The sequence below is a fragment of the Colossoma macropomum genome, unplaced genomic scaffold (assembly GCF_904425465.1).
Source record: "Colossoma macropomum unplaced genomic scaffold, Colossoma_macropomum, whole genome shotgun sequence".
In the NCBI taxonomy this organism is placed as follows: Eukaryota; Metazoa; Chordata; class Actinopteri; order Characiformes; family Serrasalmidae; genus Colossoma; species Colossoma macropomum.
In genome coordinates this window covers 15801870-15820686 of record NW_023494795.1, presented here as the reverse complement: position 1 = coordinate 15820686, position 18817 = coordinate 15801870, and the positions used below count along the sequence as shown (strand labels likewise).

The window sequence follows — 18817 nt, the reverse complement described above, 5'->3', positions numbered from 1 at the left end:
AAGCAGCTCAAGACAAGCACAACAAGAGTAAAACAACCAGTTGTTTTATTCTTTTCTATGAACTTTATGTAATGTCTGTGTTTTAGTGTCTATTGTTTGTCCTCCAAGTTTGATGTAGCAGTTTGTGCATTTGACACCATGTGAAAGGAATCTATTAAAAGTGGACTGCTGTGTTTACTGGATGAGGATGCCAGGTGGACCGTTCTTACAAAGATAAAAAGATAAAAGATAATGTGAACAACCAAAGAAAAAAAATATACCAGATTTGGTCAGTAAATCAGTTTTGGACCACTTTTACCTGCAGTGTGAACCAAGAGTGGAAATGGACCGGAACACACTGGAAACCCATTCCGAAGTAAAAGTCGGATGGAATGGTGTTTCGGTCAGATTTTGGAAATTTAGGCAATTATTTTTATAATGAACCCATGTATAGTAAAAGTAATTTTCACTTCGATGTTATAAATATTTTTTATATTTTTTGACGATTCACATGTTTATCGTTGGAAATTTCAGTGGGTGAGCTCAGTTTAAAATGTCCCTGACAAATTACCACATTAGCCAATGCAACTTGAGTGAATGGTAATACACAGATACACAGCTAACTTTCAGCTTTAAGAAAAAATGGTCAGACGCCTGATGTAAGGTAGCAATATTAAGCTTCTAAGAATTAAGAAAACATTCATGCTTTCAGCTCGTGAAACATCCTAGTATTTTTCATACAGGAATTACACTAGATTAAAGCATACATTGGTTGATTAAAAAAAATCTATGACTGAAAATGATGTTTTTAAGGTATACTTAAATGTGAAAATGTGCCAGAGACAGGCACTTTAGGATATTTTGTGTTCCCCTAGTAAAAACTGGCCATTTCCACCCCTGGTATGACCATAGCTTTAATGTTGCAAGCCTGAATTCTGGCTATGGCTAAAGAGTGTTTCGTTTTGTCATTTAACATGGCTGAGAACCACCTACTTTGACAGGAAAGGGCCATTTGACTGACTTGTACACCAACCAACAACTTTGCAAACCCACATGAAAGAAACAGGTATGTGTCAGCAAACATGAGGATCTCATTTAGTGAAACTACTAAATGCTTCAAAGTAAACTCTTAAATTACTTTTAAAGATGTAATGCCATGAACGTTTTTCATTTCAGAAGCTATACTTTATTTCAAAAAGCTTCATGTTTTCATAGTGTACTGAGCAGGGACTGCCTAAAACTGGAACAGTGAAGTGCACACGGCTACAGTCTTCGCATCTTAGCACATATCTGAAGGTCTGCGTGCCTCTGTGGTCAGAGAGTTTGACTTGAAAAGGTCAAGTCTGGGTGAAAAACATCTGGGGACACAATGGACTTCACAGTAAGGGCTAAAGAATCAACAGTGTCATAGTATACCTGTTCATTGCCAAGATTTAGGTCAGCAAACGTGTATTTCTCCAGTGCGTCTGAGGTAGCTGCAAAAATAGAATATTAAATAGAGAAAATATGAGCAAAAAAAAGCCCCATACTGGAGCACAGCCAAGTACAATCTTTCTTACTAAGACAACTGAGTGACCACCTGCTTTCATTACCTGCTATCAGTAGGAAAATTATGTCTGCAGTACGTATAGAATTTTTACTGTTCAAAATGGTCATATTTCAGCATAAATGAACATAAAAAATGTACTATTTCAGATCATCATGGGCAATTTCTCTTGGTCGTTTGATCATTTAAAAGGCATCTGGCATTTTCAAATTACATTTAAAAAACTAAAATGACAAATGTTTTGTTAAGCCACAGGCAACAGCAGCACACTAATTGCTATTGTTCTTAATAATTGTCAGCTCACATTTAACAGTGCGCTGTATTTTAACAGCAGAGAGAGTAAAATGGTAGCAGACACTGATTAACAGACGACTGTGACTGATGAGCATAAATCTTTTTAGAACTGAAAGCTGACAACAGTAATTGAGAATAGTTGAACTGATGTGAACTGACTAGCAAAAAGGTGACACTGTATGTCTAACGTGCTAGCTATGATGAGCAATAATTAGCTAACAACTACATTTGATGAAGTGTAATTACCGTTAATTGACAGCACTTTGTGCATGAATCTGTCTTACCTTCCTGTGTTCTGCATCTAGTTGCCCTGAAGCACAGCTTCCCCCTCTCTCTGCTCGCCAGCTTGGAGTCTGCAAATCACAGCATACAAAGAACAAATGAATCAAAAAACAAAAATAAGATACACAAATAAGACACTCTCCTTCTCCTTTATTTGTCTGGCTGAAAAACCCTGACATAGGTTTGGATTCCCTACAGAAAACAAAAGCTCTCTAAGAAAACCTTTAGACAGCAAAAGCATTAGAGAGCAACATACACACACACGTGCCTGTGCAGACACACACTTATCTACTTCAGGCTCTGATGGAGTTTGCAGTTCAGTGAATTAATTATTCCATTCAAGGTCAGAGATTTTCTCTATTAAAGCATGTGTTTAAGTTGTCTAGAACGTCAGATGAAGTTACTGGAGTGCACATTTCCATTCTACTACTCATAGGTCAACACCAGCTTAGCACATGTTTAAAGGGTCCACATCTTACATTCTTTTGTATTTTATTATTTTCTCTGATGTCCATTTGTGTGGTTTTATGCTCCAAAATCTGGTAAAAGACCTTTGTTCTGATTGGCTGTCATTCAAAGCACAGTCCAGGCTGAAACACTCCTTATAACAGCTGAATAGGAGGGGCTAAACTGCTAGAGGCTGAATAGGTAGATGCAGATAGTCTGTTTTTTGTGACATCACACAAATAATTAATTTAAAAGGGGCTGTTTTTGAGGCATAGTTTCTATATATGAATATACAGACAGGGAATCAAAAGATAGATTGACAGTTGAACAAACTTGCTTGTTCAAAAAAGGGAGGAAAAATGGACTTTCCATGGTACGGACCTTTCAAGAACATACAAAATTTAAATGAGAGGCAAATGAGAATATCTGAGAATTAGTCATCTTGAAAATGAAATGCTGTGTCAGTGATCTTGTGATGCTCTGATGATTACAGTCCTAATTAAGATAATAAGCAGTAAGGGAGGGAATGACTTTAGGTCCCACGGTAATACCACAATATAATTCTGTTGTGATGTTTAAAGATCTGTGATGTGTTAAGTGTTGTGATACGGCACATTGTGATATATTGTGATTTATTAATTTAAACTGCAAATTATTCCTAACCAAAAAAAAAATATTAAATAAAAATTAAGTTTACATTTTGTTCATCCCACTCAATGACTTCCCTCATGTGTGGGGCGAGTGTGTTAACCACAAGACCACTCAGTTACAGATAGTAATTTTGGTATCACCATTAAGGAACTGTGCCATCTTGTGGAGTGAGACAGAAGTGCTTTTTGATCCATCACTGATGTGCTGAGGCAGCTAATGTTTGCTGTTTATACTAAGCCGATGTTGTTGAGAAACTAAACGGTTTAGCATGTGTAACCAGACAGCATAGCACACTGTCAATATACACCTAAAAATAATGTTTTCTTTTTAAATTATGAATATTACAAAAACCGCGGTCATGCTGTGTGTGTGAGTGAGAGAGAAAATGTTCCACTGTCTGGAAAGTGTTTGTCTTGTTCTGACCATAAAGAACAGTTTAAAACCACAATTAACCATCTGGTTTCTTCAACTTTCACTCAGTGCCATGTGCGTTTAAACATGAAAGAAATAATGATTGATATTGTGATAATTATCGATATCAACTGATATGGCCAAAACTGTTATCACAATAAAAATTTTCATATCACCCAGCCCTACTTTCTAATTCTAACCCAGGCAAACGGTGCTAAATACTGTTTTACATCCAAATTTGTGACGTCATTTGGCTCATACGCGTCTCAAACTCAGGCTTTCATCTACGAGCATCAGAGGCTGCTGGAATTTGGTGAATATTACAAGTTATTCATGTTATCAGTATTAGCTGAGAAGACAGAGCCTTCTGGCTTAAGGCAAGGACCAAGAGACCGCAGTGCTACATAAAGCAGTTGGCAGAGTGAGGGGCCCTGTTTTTACATTGTTTCCAAAATGATCTGTTCAGACTGCGGAGAGGTGGGAACACAGGTATGTAGATTTCTAAAAAACTCTGTCACATGCATCACCTCAGATATCAGAGCATTACTCACCAGAAAGAAAGAGAAAAAAAAAGTGTTGTGTTGTAGTAAGATCACTGTTTGGGGGATTACGGTTTATTTTTCTGTGTCCCTCAAAGAAAAAAAAGGAACAAAAGTTAAAAAGTGTCATGTGTGTAGTGAAATTGCCTGTCAATGACTAGTTGATTGTATTCATAAATGTATTTAAGTGTGTGAGAAACTGTTTGGCTTTTTAACTATGAAATAAAATACAAATACATTCTGATTCAGTGTGAAGTAAGTAGGGTTATCAGAAAAACTATATAACTTTTAAAAAAAAAGTCAAAGCAGATAAATCTAATTTTTATAGCACTTTTCTAAGACAGAGCTACAAAGTGCTTCACAATAAAATAAGTACATTACCTATGATCACAACTCAAAAAAGCTAGTGAATAAAAGTGATTCTTTAGCTTCTTCTTAAAAGAAGATATGGAGAGTCTGATATCAAGGGGGAGGACTGATCCAAAATTTAGGAGCACACATAGCAAATGCACAGCCTCTCTTTTGCTTCAGTTTAGTTCTAGGAACAACAAGAAGCCCTTTATTAGAGAGTCTCAGCGACCTTAATCAATCCTGAATTTCACTGGCAACCACTGGAGAGGACAGCACTTGGCTAATGTGCTCCCTACATCCAGTTTTTTGTTAAGAACCAAGCAGCTGCATTCAGGACCTACTAAAGTCTTGCCAAAGCTCCTTGACTAAGGCAAGTATATAAGGCATTGCAATAGTCTGAACAAGAGGAGACAAATGCATGGATAATTCTGTCTAAGACCTAAAAAGACAAAATCTGTCCGATCTTTGCAATATTCTTTTAGTTGGAAAAAACATGACTGAATAACTTTCTTAATAAGCAGTGAAAATCATTCTGATTAACGCACAGATACAACTGCGTATCATCTTCATATAAATGGAAAGAGATATTAAAACAGCTGATTAAAACTCCAAGAGGAAGCAAGTAGAGTGAAAATAAAATACAACCAAGAATGGAACACTGGGGCACCCCACATGTAAGATCGGGCACAGAAAACATATTTCCAACAGATACTAAACATTTTCTATTAGATAAATAAAAGAAAACCAATCTAGCGTAGTCCCTGATATGCCAGCCCATTTACTAAGCCTGTTTTTCAAGATATCATGATCCACTGTATCAAAGGCTGCACTAAGATCAAGCAGCACTAAAAGAGATGCCTCCCCGGAGTCAGGCTGCATTAAAATATCATTTAAAATTCTCACAAGAGCTGTTTTTGTACTATGCTTTTCCTGAATTCCAGATTGAAACTCATTTCAAAAATACTGTTTGCCTCCAGTGCATGCAAAAGTAGATCTAAAACCACTTTCTCCTAAATTTGTGTGATAAAGGGAAGTTTAGAGATTGGTCTAAAGCTTGAACAATCATTAGGGTCAAGGCCTGGTTTCTTAAGAAGAAGCACCACACTGGCCACTTTAAAACAATCAGGAACACACCCTCAGGTAAGAGAAAGATTCACAACTGCTTACAGACGAACACTTTTGTTCTCCAGATGATGTGCTGCCTTTCTCAACAGCTGTAGCTTGTAGATTGCATATTAAAAAAAAAAAAATAAAAAAATATAAAAGAATGAAGTGGCTAATCAAAATCAACACACACACACACACACATAAAAGTTCTCCTATAGGCACAATCTGTGTAGAAGCCAAAACACAAATAATGTAGCCAGTTCATTTCTTAGGTTTTGTGTCCACAGAAAACATATTTTGTACCAGTTTGATGTTGAGGACAGTGCAAAACAGGCATTTCATCTGGGGGCACGATGCACTTCAGTACTTCACCAGAACATAAATTTTGTGCTGAATTCTGACACTCTCCCTCCCTCTTTTGTATACATGCATGCTATGCAAGCATGCACACTACATGGCATTTGTGATTTCTGTTGTTGAAATCTGAACACGATGTCCTAAACCACACTGAAGTTTTAAAGATGTATTTACAAAAAAGATTAGGGTGTCTATCGATTTCTAATTTTTGCTAGCAATGTTAGCCTCATAGCTCCAGCACTATTTTCACTATATCCATTATTAATGTTTTGAAAACTACTTTGGAAACTCCTGTTTGTTTCCTAGTTATTTTTCTTGATTTTCCTCTTCCTTATGCAAGTGAATTACTTTATTCAGGAGACATTGCTGAGATTCCTGACAATGAATAACTTGTACTTAAATGTCAATAAAATAAAAAAGTAATTATGCAATAGTAAGTGTGCACTAACCAGAACCTGTAAGGCACACTGCATCACTCTGATTAAGTAAGACCCCCAGGATCGTTCTCTACACAGAAATGCTGCTCTGGTACGTCACCACCTTCAACTGTGTGTGTGTGTGTGTGTGTGTGTGTGTGTGTGTGTGTGTGTGTGTGTGTGTGTGTATACACACACACATGTGACTGCTAACCTTGAAGTGAGTGTGTTCTGTTGGAAAGGGTAAAAGTGTATTTACATGTGTCAGCAACGTTTACTACACCTGATGAGTCAGCACAAACGCAATGTGACCCTTTTTTTTAATATCTTAGTGCCACGACATGCTGTGTGTCTGTGTGCGAGACTGTGTGTATATAGGAACACTCCTGCTTCTGCTTGAGCCAAGCCTTCCTTCATCATACTCACTGGAGTATGTCCATTTATGTAGACATAGTTTCTGCTCTAGAAATCACAACAATTGGCCTGCAGTACATAATGCAAACTATCAGCGTCATCACTGGGGAGATCAGGCTAATGTACCCGGACATGACTACAGTTTCTATAGAAACAGAACTGCATCAGGAGGATGAGAGAGAGAGAGAGAGAGAGAGAGAGAGAGAGAGAGAGAGAGAGAGAGAGAGAGAGAGAGAGGGAGAGGGAGAGGGAGAGGGAGAGGGAGAGGGAGCGAAATGAGAGAAATGAGGGAGAGAGAAATAAAGAGGGAGAGAGAGTGAAGAATAATAAATGAAACAAAGAAAGAAAGAAAGACAGAAAAAGAGGTAAAATGAAAAGAGGGAAAGAAACAAAGAGATAAAGAAATATGAAAAGAAAAAGAGATAAAACAAGTGACGGAGAGAGAGTGAGTTGCAGAAAGAAAGAAAGAGTTACAGAGGCAGAATGAGTGACCTTGTGACTTCCCAAAAGGGTGTTTTCACTCACCCGGAAAGTGACGAAGCAAAAAACTTCATCGAACCGTCACGATTTAGTCACCATTAATAAACTAGAACCATAAACTTGGCGTCTGGGTCAGTTTAGGACAAGATCAAACTGGACGTTTAGGGCTCTAAGGGGCAGCTTAGACTGCAGATCTCATACAGATGGGGTAAAAAGCAGTTCGAACAATACTGTGATGTTTTAAGTCGAAGACCACAAAAAACAGCATTTTGAGGGAGATAGGATCTTTCAGACTTGCACACAGCTAAAGGAAACTGGATGGCTCTTACCTTTGTCTCCTGCAGGATTGATGCATTTGTGCAGCCTCCACTGTCTGCTGCTGCTGGACACCTGCACTATGTGGAACTCACGTACTCCTGCTTCACTCTGAGAGAAAAGAGAGAAAAACAATATTTCAGGCATCAAGAAGCATGTTCATAATCATTTCATATAATAACTTTCAGCAATGCCACTTTTAGAGGCATCAATCTCTTTGTTCAGAAAATGAAAATCCAGAGACTCTCCATTCCATCCCATTCTCCTTTAAGAACACAATTTTGGTGAACTTGCAAATCTACACCAGCACCCAATAGCACAACTGCTTTGGATGCACTGATCTCAGGAGGGGGAGTCTTTTGGAAAGTGCCAATGAAGATTCAAAACGGGAGAAGAACTAATTTTCTTAGCGTTCATGTTCAGCATAACATTTCATTTCATTGTTGATCTGGCTATAAATTAATACATAAGCTGGTGGAGAGCTGGAGTAGATGATCCAACTACATTTTGTACTTTTCCCTGTTAATTTTTGGTTAAGCTAACATGCTAGCCAACCGTTTGCTCAGTTTCCTTCTTCTTCTCACAATATCATTAGCACAGTTGAAATGCTAAGTCACTAAATGGACTAAAATGGAAGAATTTTTGGTCAACACATTTCCTGTTCCTTCTTGGTGGCGCTTATTGTGCAATGAGCATCTTACTGGTAATGTCCAGAGTGACTGCAACTTAAGAATAGAAAGTGTATGTGGGTTTGCTAAATACACAGTGAAGTGAGTGTATGCAATTTTGTTGCATTTTCCTTCAGTAAAGCAAATGTTTTATTGAGGATTCTAAAGTGAACAGGATAAGAGTGCATTTGTGGATGAAAACTGAGTAAGAATTCCACGTATGTGCAGGATACTTGGTAAAATAAAGTGATTCAGATTCTGAAAGGAGTTGTAGGGCAGAGTAGGACCCCTAGAAAACTCCTTTTCTACAGATTTGCCACTGTTTTACCATCATCTGTACTACATACAAAAACTCAGAAGATAAAATAGCTATACTGTGTATAGACATTGCCACCCCAGTTCCTATCAATACCACTGTAAAGAAATCTAAGTCATTAAGTTTCTTTACAATGCACCATTTCACGCCAAACCTCTCTGAATGAGTTTGTTTACAACTCAACGACTGAATGGTGCAGAAATCTCGTAAAATCAACGGAATTGCCCTTTTAAGGAGTGCAGGAAATGCAAAGGTTATTTGAATAAGCATACAGTGTTGATGTTCTCCACATCCACAAAGACCAGCATGCTGCCGCTTCGCTCTTCCTCTCTCTCGTCCCTCCTGCCTCTGCCCTGGCAGCGTGTTACTGCGGCTTGCTGTCGCCCTGACACTCAGCGAACGACTTGCACAGATAACGGCTTTGTGACGCAGGACTCTGTGACTGAGAGGGAGGGAGGGGGAGAGAGAAAGAAAGAAAGAAAGAAAGAGAAAGAGAAAGAGAAAGAGAGAGAGAGAGAGAGAGAGAGAGAGAGAGAGAGAGAGAGAGAGAGAGAGAGAGATGAGTGATTCAAGTCATTTGGCAATTCCTAATGATATTACAAAGTAATTATCTCTGCCATAAAGCATGTTTCCAGATGAAAGCTTGCTCTCTTAACTGTGAATCAAGCACTTAACATCCACAAGCAGAGAATCCTTCCTGGACAACAATAACGTTATTTTACATTTATTAATTAGATACTTTTCAATCTTACAAACATACACATTGATAAGCCTACATTAGTGGTTCCCAGTACTGGCCCTGCAGATTCCTTCTCAACTAGTCAGAGATCTCCTGGGTGGAGTGGTCATTATGACAACAGAACGAAAGTACATTTCTTGCCCTGCCCCCTCCCTCACACCCCTAAATTTTGCTTCAAGCTCAGCTTTTCAGAAATAACAGTTATCAAACACAAGTGACAAAAGAAACAATGGCCAAAAATGTACAAAAAATGGCTGATAAACTTCGATCTATATCTGTTTATCTGGGGATTTGACTGGGAAATATGACACACAGTACACACGCAACAGTCTGTTGATGTGTCTGAAACGGTTTTAAAGTTATTTTTAAAGTTATCTTTAATATCAGTAATGAGAACAAAAACAGGAAATAAAAGTAATACTGATAATTTGTGCACAATGCAATCCAGAACAAACATGGATGTACTTATTTAATGCTACTGAAACTGCACAAGTAATTAAAAAAAAACAATAAAAAGTTGTCTCATACTCTGCAATTAAACTTCCTGAGATGAACTGAGCGTGTTAAGAATGGGTAAAACACAGGACTACCGCTGGACCACGTTGGAAACCACTGGTCTATGAAAAGTGGAATAACATTAGCTCTGTTTTCTGCATTTACCTGAGCTTTGCATTTTTCTCCAGGCTCTCATAGTAAAACAGGAAGCTTATCTCATGCACTCCCTCTCGGTCAGGTCCTCTGAGCCACAGTGGGATCTGTAGCGCCTCTCCTGGTCCTAGCACTTCTCCAGTTAAAGGGATTTCCACTACCGTAGGTCTGTCGTCCCCAGTAATGCCAAATGTTGCCGGAGACACCAGCGTTACGGCAGCATCAGACGGGGGTGTGACCATAGTCTTGTACGCAGAGCAATGCTCAGCAGCTGTAGGGGTAACAGGGGTAAGGTCAGCAGCGGCACTGCCAAAGGTGAAGAACTCTGGGTGTGTGGACGCCACTCGCAGGCCAGCAAGAGGAACTGCGCTCACGTTGACGAATTCCACCCATGCTTTCCTAATCTCACCACACAGCAAGCCCGTAGGGAAGTTTATGAAGAACACCTGCAGCAGGCAAAGTAAGACAGGGAAACAGAAATATAATAGCTTCAACATTACCATTATTAACTGTTGTAAAGGGTGCTTCAGTGCTGCAATTGGACTGCCCTGTGTCAGGGCTGTGCTTAATGCGGGCCTCATTAAACATGCACACACACAGGCCAGGCAATATGAACAAGAATCTTGTCACAATATAATTTTCCAACTTTAGTTCTGATAATTATTACATGCATTTTCTAACTGTGAATTTTAATTCTGAATAGTATTTTCAAAGCTTACTGCAAAACAGCTAGCTATATATGAAAGATTTTAAACATATATTTTAAACAAGTATCTCCACATATAGTACCTTTACAGGAGAAGGCAAAAACATACTTACCTTTCAATGTAAGTTAATGTAAAAGAGGTTTTATTTCAAGTGATTTTAGAGCATTTCTAATGGTCCATTCAACATGAAATTTTCACACAATGTAAAGGACAGCTGGTGTGTTAAAAAGATGTAGAAAAATGAAAATGGAGATGCATGGTTTTCTTTGAACAGCAACGATGAAAATGCAGTACTTAGTTTGGAAAAATATTTGTTTTCGATGATTAACATCTTTTATTATTCTATATAATAATTAACGTCTTTTTATAACAGAGGCCTCATACATACATACATACACACACACACACACACCTCCAGCAGGGGCATTGGAGGAGTGATGATTGGGTCTAGGCGGCGATCTGGTCCATGTCTAACTGAGGTCTTCTCCTCTTTGGTCACGTTGAGTCTCTGGGCCCTGGATTTCCAGGTCCTGCCGCCCGCGCACAAACATATACTGACTGGCTGCAAAGCACAGAAAGCAACAAGACATATCCATGAAATATTTGACATATCCATAAAATGTTTGACTGATTTCTCCACTACTTGGAATGTTCTTAAGTTTAGATGAATGATAAATTTGACACTGCAAGGTTTATCTTAAGTGATACAACTCCTGACACTAAAATGGCACAGTGAATTACGTTAGGTTGCTGTACATGGAAGAAGTAGTGCAATAATAATAACTGCAGTAATTTCAGAGAGAAGTCTCTTTTTTATTGTTGGTAGAGTCTGTTTCTCAGCATACAGTGTGCCATTTTGAAAATGGCAATAAATGTAAGACAAGGAACACGTAATGGAAGAAATAACTCAAGTGTCTACTAAATTTCGACAAATAGTGATTGCAGATGAAGTCCAGAGATGTGTGTTCATTGGACTGCACAGCATTTCTCAACTAGCATTTTCACCAGTTAGAAAGCATGTCTGTTTAACTGCTTTTTGGGTTAAACATGAGAGAATAATGTGCGGATGTGTCTGCTTTTGTGTGATACCTTCACTAGTGCTGTTGTCCTCTTCTCTGGTGCCCAAGTTGTAAACAATACCAAGCACATGTAGCTCTCCTGTTTTATGAGGGAGCAACTTCAGTCGGGCCTGAAGGACAGAGAGGGAGAAGACAGTGAGACGGGACACTGAAATCAGACAAATTAAATTAAATTAAATAGCAGAATGACTGAAAAACAAATCAATGTTGAGACATACAAACCCTCCAAACAAATAGAAAGACAGAAAAGAGCAAGATCGTCAAAGAGAAACAGGATGAACTGGCAATCAATCAAGAACAAGAAAAGCAAGAAGAAAGGAAAAAGAGCACTCCAAGGAGAAACAGTTCTCACCACTTTTGTCTCTTCTGGACTAACAGTAAACTCTGGAATGACTTCAGTGCTGATAATGTCATTAAGAGCTGTGGCCTGGAACAAGAAAAGCAAACAAGGAGGCTTAATTAACCACAGATAATTAAAACAGAGAAAACCCACACTCATCACTCCCAGACCTGAGCTGATTGTGGAGATGCAGATCTTACTGTGCCTGCAGCTGCCTCCTTCTCATTGGTAATGGTTTCTCCAGTTGTGCCTCCCTGAGGTCCAGAAAAGTCCTTTGTCGTGAACTTCCACAGCAGAGACAGGTCTGACAGAACCAGCGGAACCTTTAGAGGGTTCCGAAACACCACCTCCACAAACATGGGCTCTGAAGCAGCATAATAAACGGAAAAGGAGGCATGTTGGCAGTGTGTTATATCAGTGAAACACGTACGCAAAACCTGTAGGACGAAATGCTTAATTCAAAAATAAAAGGTGCACATAAGCAGTGTCAATGAACACAAATCAAAAAGGTTTCATTTAATAAAAAACATGGCTTTCAAATCCCTCCCAAAAGTAGTTTTCAGTAGGTAACAAGTGCTAAGCATCTGTGGAACGTCGAGACTGCTGAAAAAGCATCCCAAGTATGCTTCTAATGAAGCTGCCTGAGGGCAAAATACTGGCTACTTTAGATTTGGGCCAATTTTTCACATACAACACAGGGCTTGGGTTTGTTTTATATAGTAGATTTGTTTAATCTGAAGAAATATGCCTGTAAAACTTCCATGCACTCCCACAATTTCTCTACTGTTTGCTTTCTCGATTTCTCTTTCTCTCTCTCTCTCTCTCTCTGATGGCCTAAGTGTACAACTAAGCCTAAACAATGGTCTTGCTAACTGTTTGCCACAGATAAATAAAATGAAAGCTGTATTTATACAAAGCTATCATAGGTATTTCATATGTTCTATTGTTTGTAATTCTAGTGGCAAACCACTTGAGAGAAGTGGTGAAAAACTGCTCAGATTTTTAACAAGACTTTCATGGAAAATGTAAATGCGTGCATCCCTGTAAAATAATGGGCAAACGCTGCAAGAGTAAATTAAATAAAGCCTGAACATTAGCAGTAAAGGGTCAGGATCAGGTTTTAATTTAAAGACAAGTTCTGCATGAGCAGGACACAGTAGGTCCATGTTAGGAGATCTGATATTAACATTCTCATGATTAAATCACAGCAGCCATCATTTCATTTAAGTCTCTAAATGCTAAAATGAAAAGCTGAAACATACGAATATGGTATGAGTAATTCGCAGAGGGTGTGAGGTCAAGACCGATCCCTTGTTAAAACTCCTCATAACCTTCTTCTTTTCATAAACCTCTTCAGAAATCAGCAGCAATATGCAGAGTGAATAATTGATTTAAGCCTAATTAGAAAAATAAATGAATTAAAAAACTTCAACAGAACACTGTGTTTTGAAAACCTGGGGAAGGCTGGATGATAGAAAAAAAAAATTAGCCACACAACTCAAAGGTAGGGTGCTTACTGAAGCTAGTATTACTCCAAACATAGATACTGCACTGACCAATATTATCATTTGTTATTTATTACTGCAAGACTAGTGTCAGCACTACAGATATCACAGGAAAGCCATATATTGCAAATTAATGCTTCAATTAAAAAACAACCAATCAACCAAACAAAAAAAAAGTTGAAACTTCCAGACTCAGTGGGGGATGGAGGGATGAAAGGAGAGCAGCACTCTTACCTTCCACCACAGCGAGGGGGTAACGCAGGTTGTCTGTGTGGCTGCTAAGGCAGTACTGCGTGGGCTGGAAGCTGATAGGCACACTCCCCCTATTAGCCACGGCAACCACCTGCTCTTCCAGCTCCGCCCACAGCTGGGCCTGCTCCCCGTCAAACTCCTGATCCAGCCACACGTGGGTGGCAGCTTGCTTCTCCCCTGTCACCACATCACACAAACACACACATGCAACAATATCTATACGTCATGCCATGTAAAGCCATTATTCAGCCACAAATAACACGCTCATCCTTCTGGGTCACAGGGGGTTGCTGGAACCTATACCAGTTGTCACTGGTCGCCAGTCCATCACATTTAATCACACACATTCACACCTAGGGGCAATTTAGCGTGGCCTAACTGCATGTCTTTGGTCTGTGGGAGGAAACCCATGCAGACACGAGGAGAACAAGCAAACTCCAAAAAGAAAGCACCCTGGTTGCCTGGCCAGGGAATCGAACCCAGGCCCTTCTTGCTGTGACAGCGCTACCCACTGTACCACCCCAAAAATAACACCACAACATGCTTAGTGTCTGAAGTTTGCCTCTGTACTGGAGCTATGAGACCAAAGTAGCTAACAAGTAATGGAAGTTTATGCTCATGGTTATGACTGTGCTAACTGCATGCCAAAATCACATTTGCCTTAAACCCTGTGAGTCAAACACAAGGCCTACGGGCCAAGTCAGGCCCATGACACAGTTCTATTCAGCCCGTGAAATTATTTTGATTTTCTATTCTTACTAGCCCATTTCGCCCTGAGATGCACTACAGTCCCCAGCATGCACTGCAAGTGTGCGTTCTGACCCCCTTCCCCCAACAACAATCTGTGGGCCAGCAGTTATACAAAAAGAAAAGAAGCCTGGTGTCTAGTTCAAGCAAATAGGCAGTTAAAAATACCTAGAATAATTAATTTTTGAATAAGTATTCAGTGCCTATTTTGCTGTTGCAGTTTTGGCATATTTTGAATAAACAATGACCCGTTGGGCTCATGGCAAAACATTAAGTAAAAATGAAATAAAAACACAGCTGGCCCACAGATCTGCTGAGATTTTTTTTAAATGTGGCCCTTTTAGTGGTTGAGTTTGACACCACTGCCTTAAAGTGTGCCACAATTATTAAGTAATATCAAATAGAGTTCTTTATTTGGTTTCTGATACTATACATTTACCTATAAAAGCAAAAGTTGGGTTCTAAAAGCTCGAGTTGAGGAGCTGCCTTTAAAAAGATACACAAGTCACAGTGTGGCAAAAGGCATGACTGCCGCTCCTTACGAAAACTCTTTATTCACTTTTTGCAGTAAAATTGTAAAAACTTTTACCTGATGAAAGCCAGTCATTGTGAATCCTGAATTTTGTCCATATGTTTCTCTGATCATTTAGGCATGTCATTTCCATGATGCTCACACAGTTCTTGCAGTTCTTGTTAACCAATCATAGCCTCTAGTGCAAAACTAAAGAAGCAAATTTCAAACACAAAACATGTCTTGACTGATTGATTACTTTTAGGTAAGAGCGAAAAATTGTACAAATTAGACTTTTGGCCAGAAACTAAAGCTTTGGATGCCTGTGTGTCTCTTAAACAGGTTCAGAAGGTCTTAATTTGAAGAATATCAGAGTGTAGAGGGGAAAAAAAAATGTTACATAACATAAAATGTTACCAAGTAAAACAAATTCATATACAAAAATGCTGCAAACATATCCTCTGAACTGACTATAGGCTGGCTAAAACTCATCTAATTTTTCTCAGTTCACTGCAACACAATTCCCAGCACTGCTGCTTCAGGTGAATACTCTCAGCAAATCAGGGATGGAATTAGATAACGCAAAAATCAATGGTTTCCTACAGGGATCAGCATTCATAGGCAGACAGCTGACTAACGTGTCACAGTCTGTTTCTCACTAGTTCATCGACATGCATCAAAGTGTGTCATTATAAAACTAACAACAGTGCTCTTCACATCTGAGACGTGCTGAGTGTGAACAGCCTACACTCGTCTGGTGAAAGGCTCCCTGATGAAAAAATGCCTATGCAGTACTAATAGCTTATTCAGCAACAATGGCTCTGAATCCACTTAGAAGTGCCAAGCCTCTTTTCTTTCCCATAGTTACAAACTTTGAACTTCTTTTCCTATAATTTTCCTTCTATGGTTCTGAAGGCACATTATCTTCACTCACATTACCAATGAATCATGATAATCTCTCAAAAGTGATACTGACTGCTTTTGTACGTCACAGCTCAACACATTACCAGCTCCAACTAACACTGGTCCTTCTGGGCATGTGTGCAAGTGCTACAGTGAGGATTTGTGTCTAAGGTCCATGACCCACCAAGCTGACGTTTAAAAACTAGCAGCAACTATGTCAGACTGATGATCACCTTCCCTCAGCTCTCCGTCACCTCTCATCTCCTGTGAAAATTTGCACTCAAACACACTGCGGAGAACACAGCCGATGGCCGATGAGCGTGTACTTCATGTGCCTTCATGAAAGGGAGTAACTCTATCGCAGCAGTTGGCAATATTCTAAAACGGTAAAACTGCAGCACAGAAAGTAAAGAATATATTCATCAAATATATTATAAGCTTCAAATGTATCTGTTTGAGCTAAACCTCCAGTGAAAGTGAAAGTAAAACCACTGTTAGTTGGTGCTGGGTGGGTAAAAAGGTTACTTAAAAGTAAACATTAGTATATTAAACAGAGAATTAAAATGCAGAGTCACATGTTCAAATAATATGAAGAAAGTACAAAGTCATAAAATGAGTATCGTATGCTTTATTTTTTGTTAGTGTTTCATCAGAGCACCCTCAGAACCACCGCGTGTCGTGTTTATTCATAATAATATTAACTTTTTTCTTGTTGGGAAATGACAAATCACATATTTGTTTAAATATCTGGACATTCGACCAGCAAATTATATCACTTCTAGTGCAACAGCATTGCTACTTAACTGGCATTGAAAAAAATGAGACTGTTTTCTGGGTGTCCTCTTAAGAAGGCCATTTTCTTGTGTTGCCTTCTTTCTTGCTTTCGTTTCTCTCTTCGTTCACCCTCTCTCATAGCCGGGTGACATGGACCTTTTAGACTAGACTAGACCAGAGCCAGAGTTGTACACAACACGCTGACTACAGGTGACATTCGGCCATCAATGCTCATCGATGATCTATTCGAGAGTCGGCTTGGTGTGTCCCTGGCCTAAAACTGTAAATGATCCTTCACTATCTTGTTATTAATTTATTATAATCATGCAAATAGCAACTAGCTCATTCTTGATATGGTTCGAGGTAGTGTTAACAACAAAATAATAAGAGCATACAAACTCGTAACCTTCTTCTATTTTTTTTAGATTAAATCAAGGAGCTCCAAGATTACTGCAGCTAGAAAAAAATACTTGTTTTGAAGAATCGGAAAATATTTAATTATCAAAATTACTGGCCTACCACTTCCAATCTAAGTCAAATTAAATAGACAACAAGAGTTCACACTATCTTTGCCCAGTTTAACCTACTCCACTTACTGCATGTGATTTTCAAACAGACTTTTAATTAAAAATACTAATTCCTTCCTCTTCACAGTCACAAAGCAGACATCCTCAGGGTTGCTCTTTTTCAAGCATCACAATTTACCTGCTTTTTCTATCAAATGTCACAAAACAGAGATATTACGAGGGACTTTCTTTGCTCAGCCTTTTTTTGACTCTAGGGTGAATATTTGCTGTGATTAAAGTGTGGGTTAAGTGTGTTTTTTTTTGTTAATGTAATTTATTCCTGTATTAATGTGCAAAACCTCCGTCGTCCCTGGCTCTTTAGTTTTCATTTAAAGTTTTCAGTGAAAATTACTTTTTTTTAAATCAGAAGTTGTGAAAGTGCCATAGGCTTGAGTTAATCAGATAGTTGCTCACTAACACATGTGTTGTGAGAACCATAAAGTTTGGCACAGAGTAATTAGAGCCACTCTGAAAGCGTAGTATACTCTAATATACCCTATAAAAAGGCACACTGCACAATGGCGAATGAACCAAGAGTCATCCGCTTCCTCCTTTTGGAAACGTTCCTTAAATGTTCCATTTGCATAAATGAAAAGCTTGAGAGGGTCTGCTGACCCCTTTAAAAAGCTATATGAATGCTCTGATCTCTTAATACGAGTGCTTAAATAAAATAAGAGTGTTCTCCTAAAACTAAACTTTCCAGCATCTAATATAAAGACTTCTGAGAAAAGTACAGGCTGTTACTGCAGAAAAAAAAGAGGTGACAAACTCACTATTTATACTCTCAATTCCAGAACAAACACTCAAAAAGGCTGATGGCTTCAAAACAGTGCATGTAATGTGTGTACATGCTTTCTTACCCTCTGCAAGTCTGGGCTCATGGCCGAAGAACACGCGTGTCTGAGCACTGTGAATGCAGGGCAGGGGCAGCTGAGGCAAGGAGCCCTCATTGGACGGCTGGCTCAAACTCTGAGAACATAGAGGAAAACAGACAAAGACATTAAGGAAGACAATTACATGACCCCATAAAAATATGTGTAAAAACAACATTTGTAAAGCCATTACATGTCCTTTTCTTATCAAAACACTCCGACATAAAGAGTTTATCAGGCACACTTATCTGGTACTACACTCATTGATCACTTTATTAGGAACACCTACCATATCGGTGTACAAACATAATTACATATCAGCACTATCGTGATAAAACCTTGTATTGGTAAAATGGTAATTTTAGAGAAGAAGGATTTTTTTAAAACTCCGAATAGATAAAAATGGAACAACTTTTCCAAGTAAAAACTCAAAGTAATTCTGGAGCGTTTCTATGGTCTGTTCATAAAGAAATTTTAACATAAATTAATGTTCAGTTGGACTTTTTAAATTCTGAAAAAATTAAAAAAAAAAATAAATAAATAGATATATAGATATTACTTGGGTATTGCGAGTCTAGAAGGTGCTATGCCATTGCTGAAG

General features: G+C 38.7%; 1 protein-coding gene across 1 annotated transcript in view; it reads right to left on the bottom strand.

Annotated features, from left to right (window-relative positions):
• The window catches only part of trappc8 (trafficking protein particle complex 8), a 58810-nt gene that overhangs the window by 14526 nt on the left and 25467 nt on the right, over positions 1-18817 (bottom strand). Inside the window, 13 exon segments of the mRNA XM_036581623.1 lie at positions 1396-1454; positions 2104-2172; positions 7604-7700; positions 8846-8911; positions 8913-9015; positions 9973-10406; positions 11080-11175; positions 11177-11229; positions 11757-11856; positions 12099-12173; positions 12287-12450; positions 13826-14020; positions 18205-18313. Coding sequence (XP_036437516.1) covers positions 1396-1454; positions 2104-2172; positions 7604-7700; positions 8846-8911; positions 8913-9015; positions 9973-10406; positions 11080-11175; positions 11177-11229; positions 11757-11856; positions 12099-12173; positions 12287-12450; positions 13826-14020; positions 18205-18313 — 1620 coding nt within the window.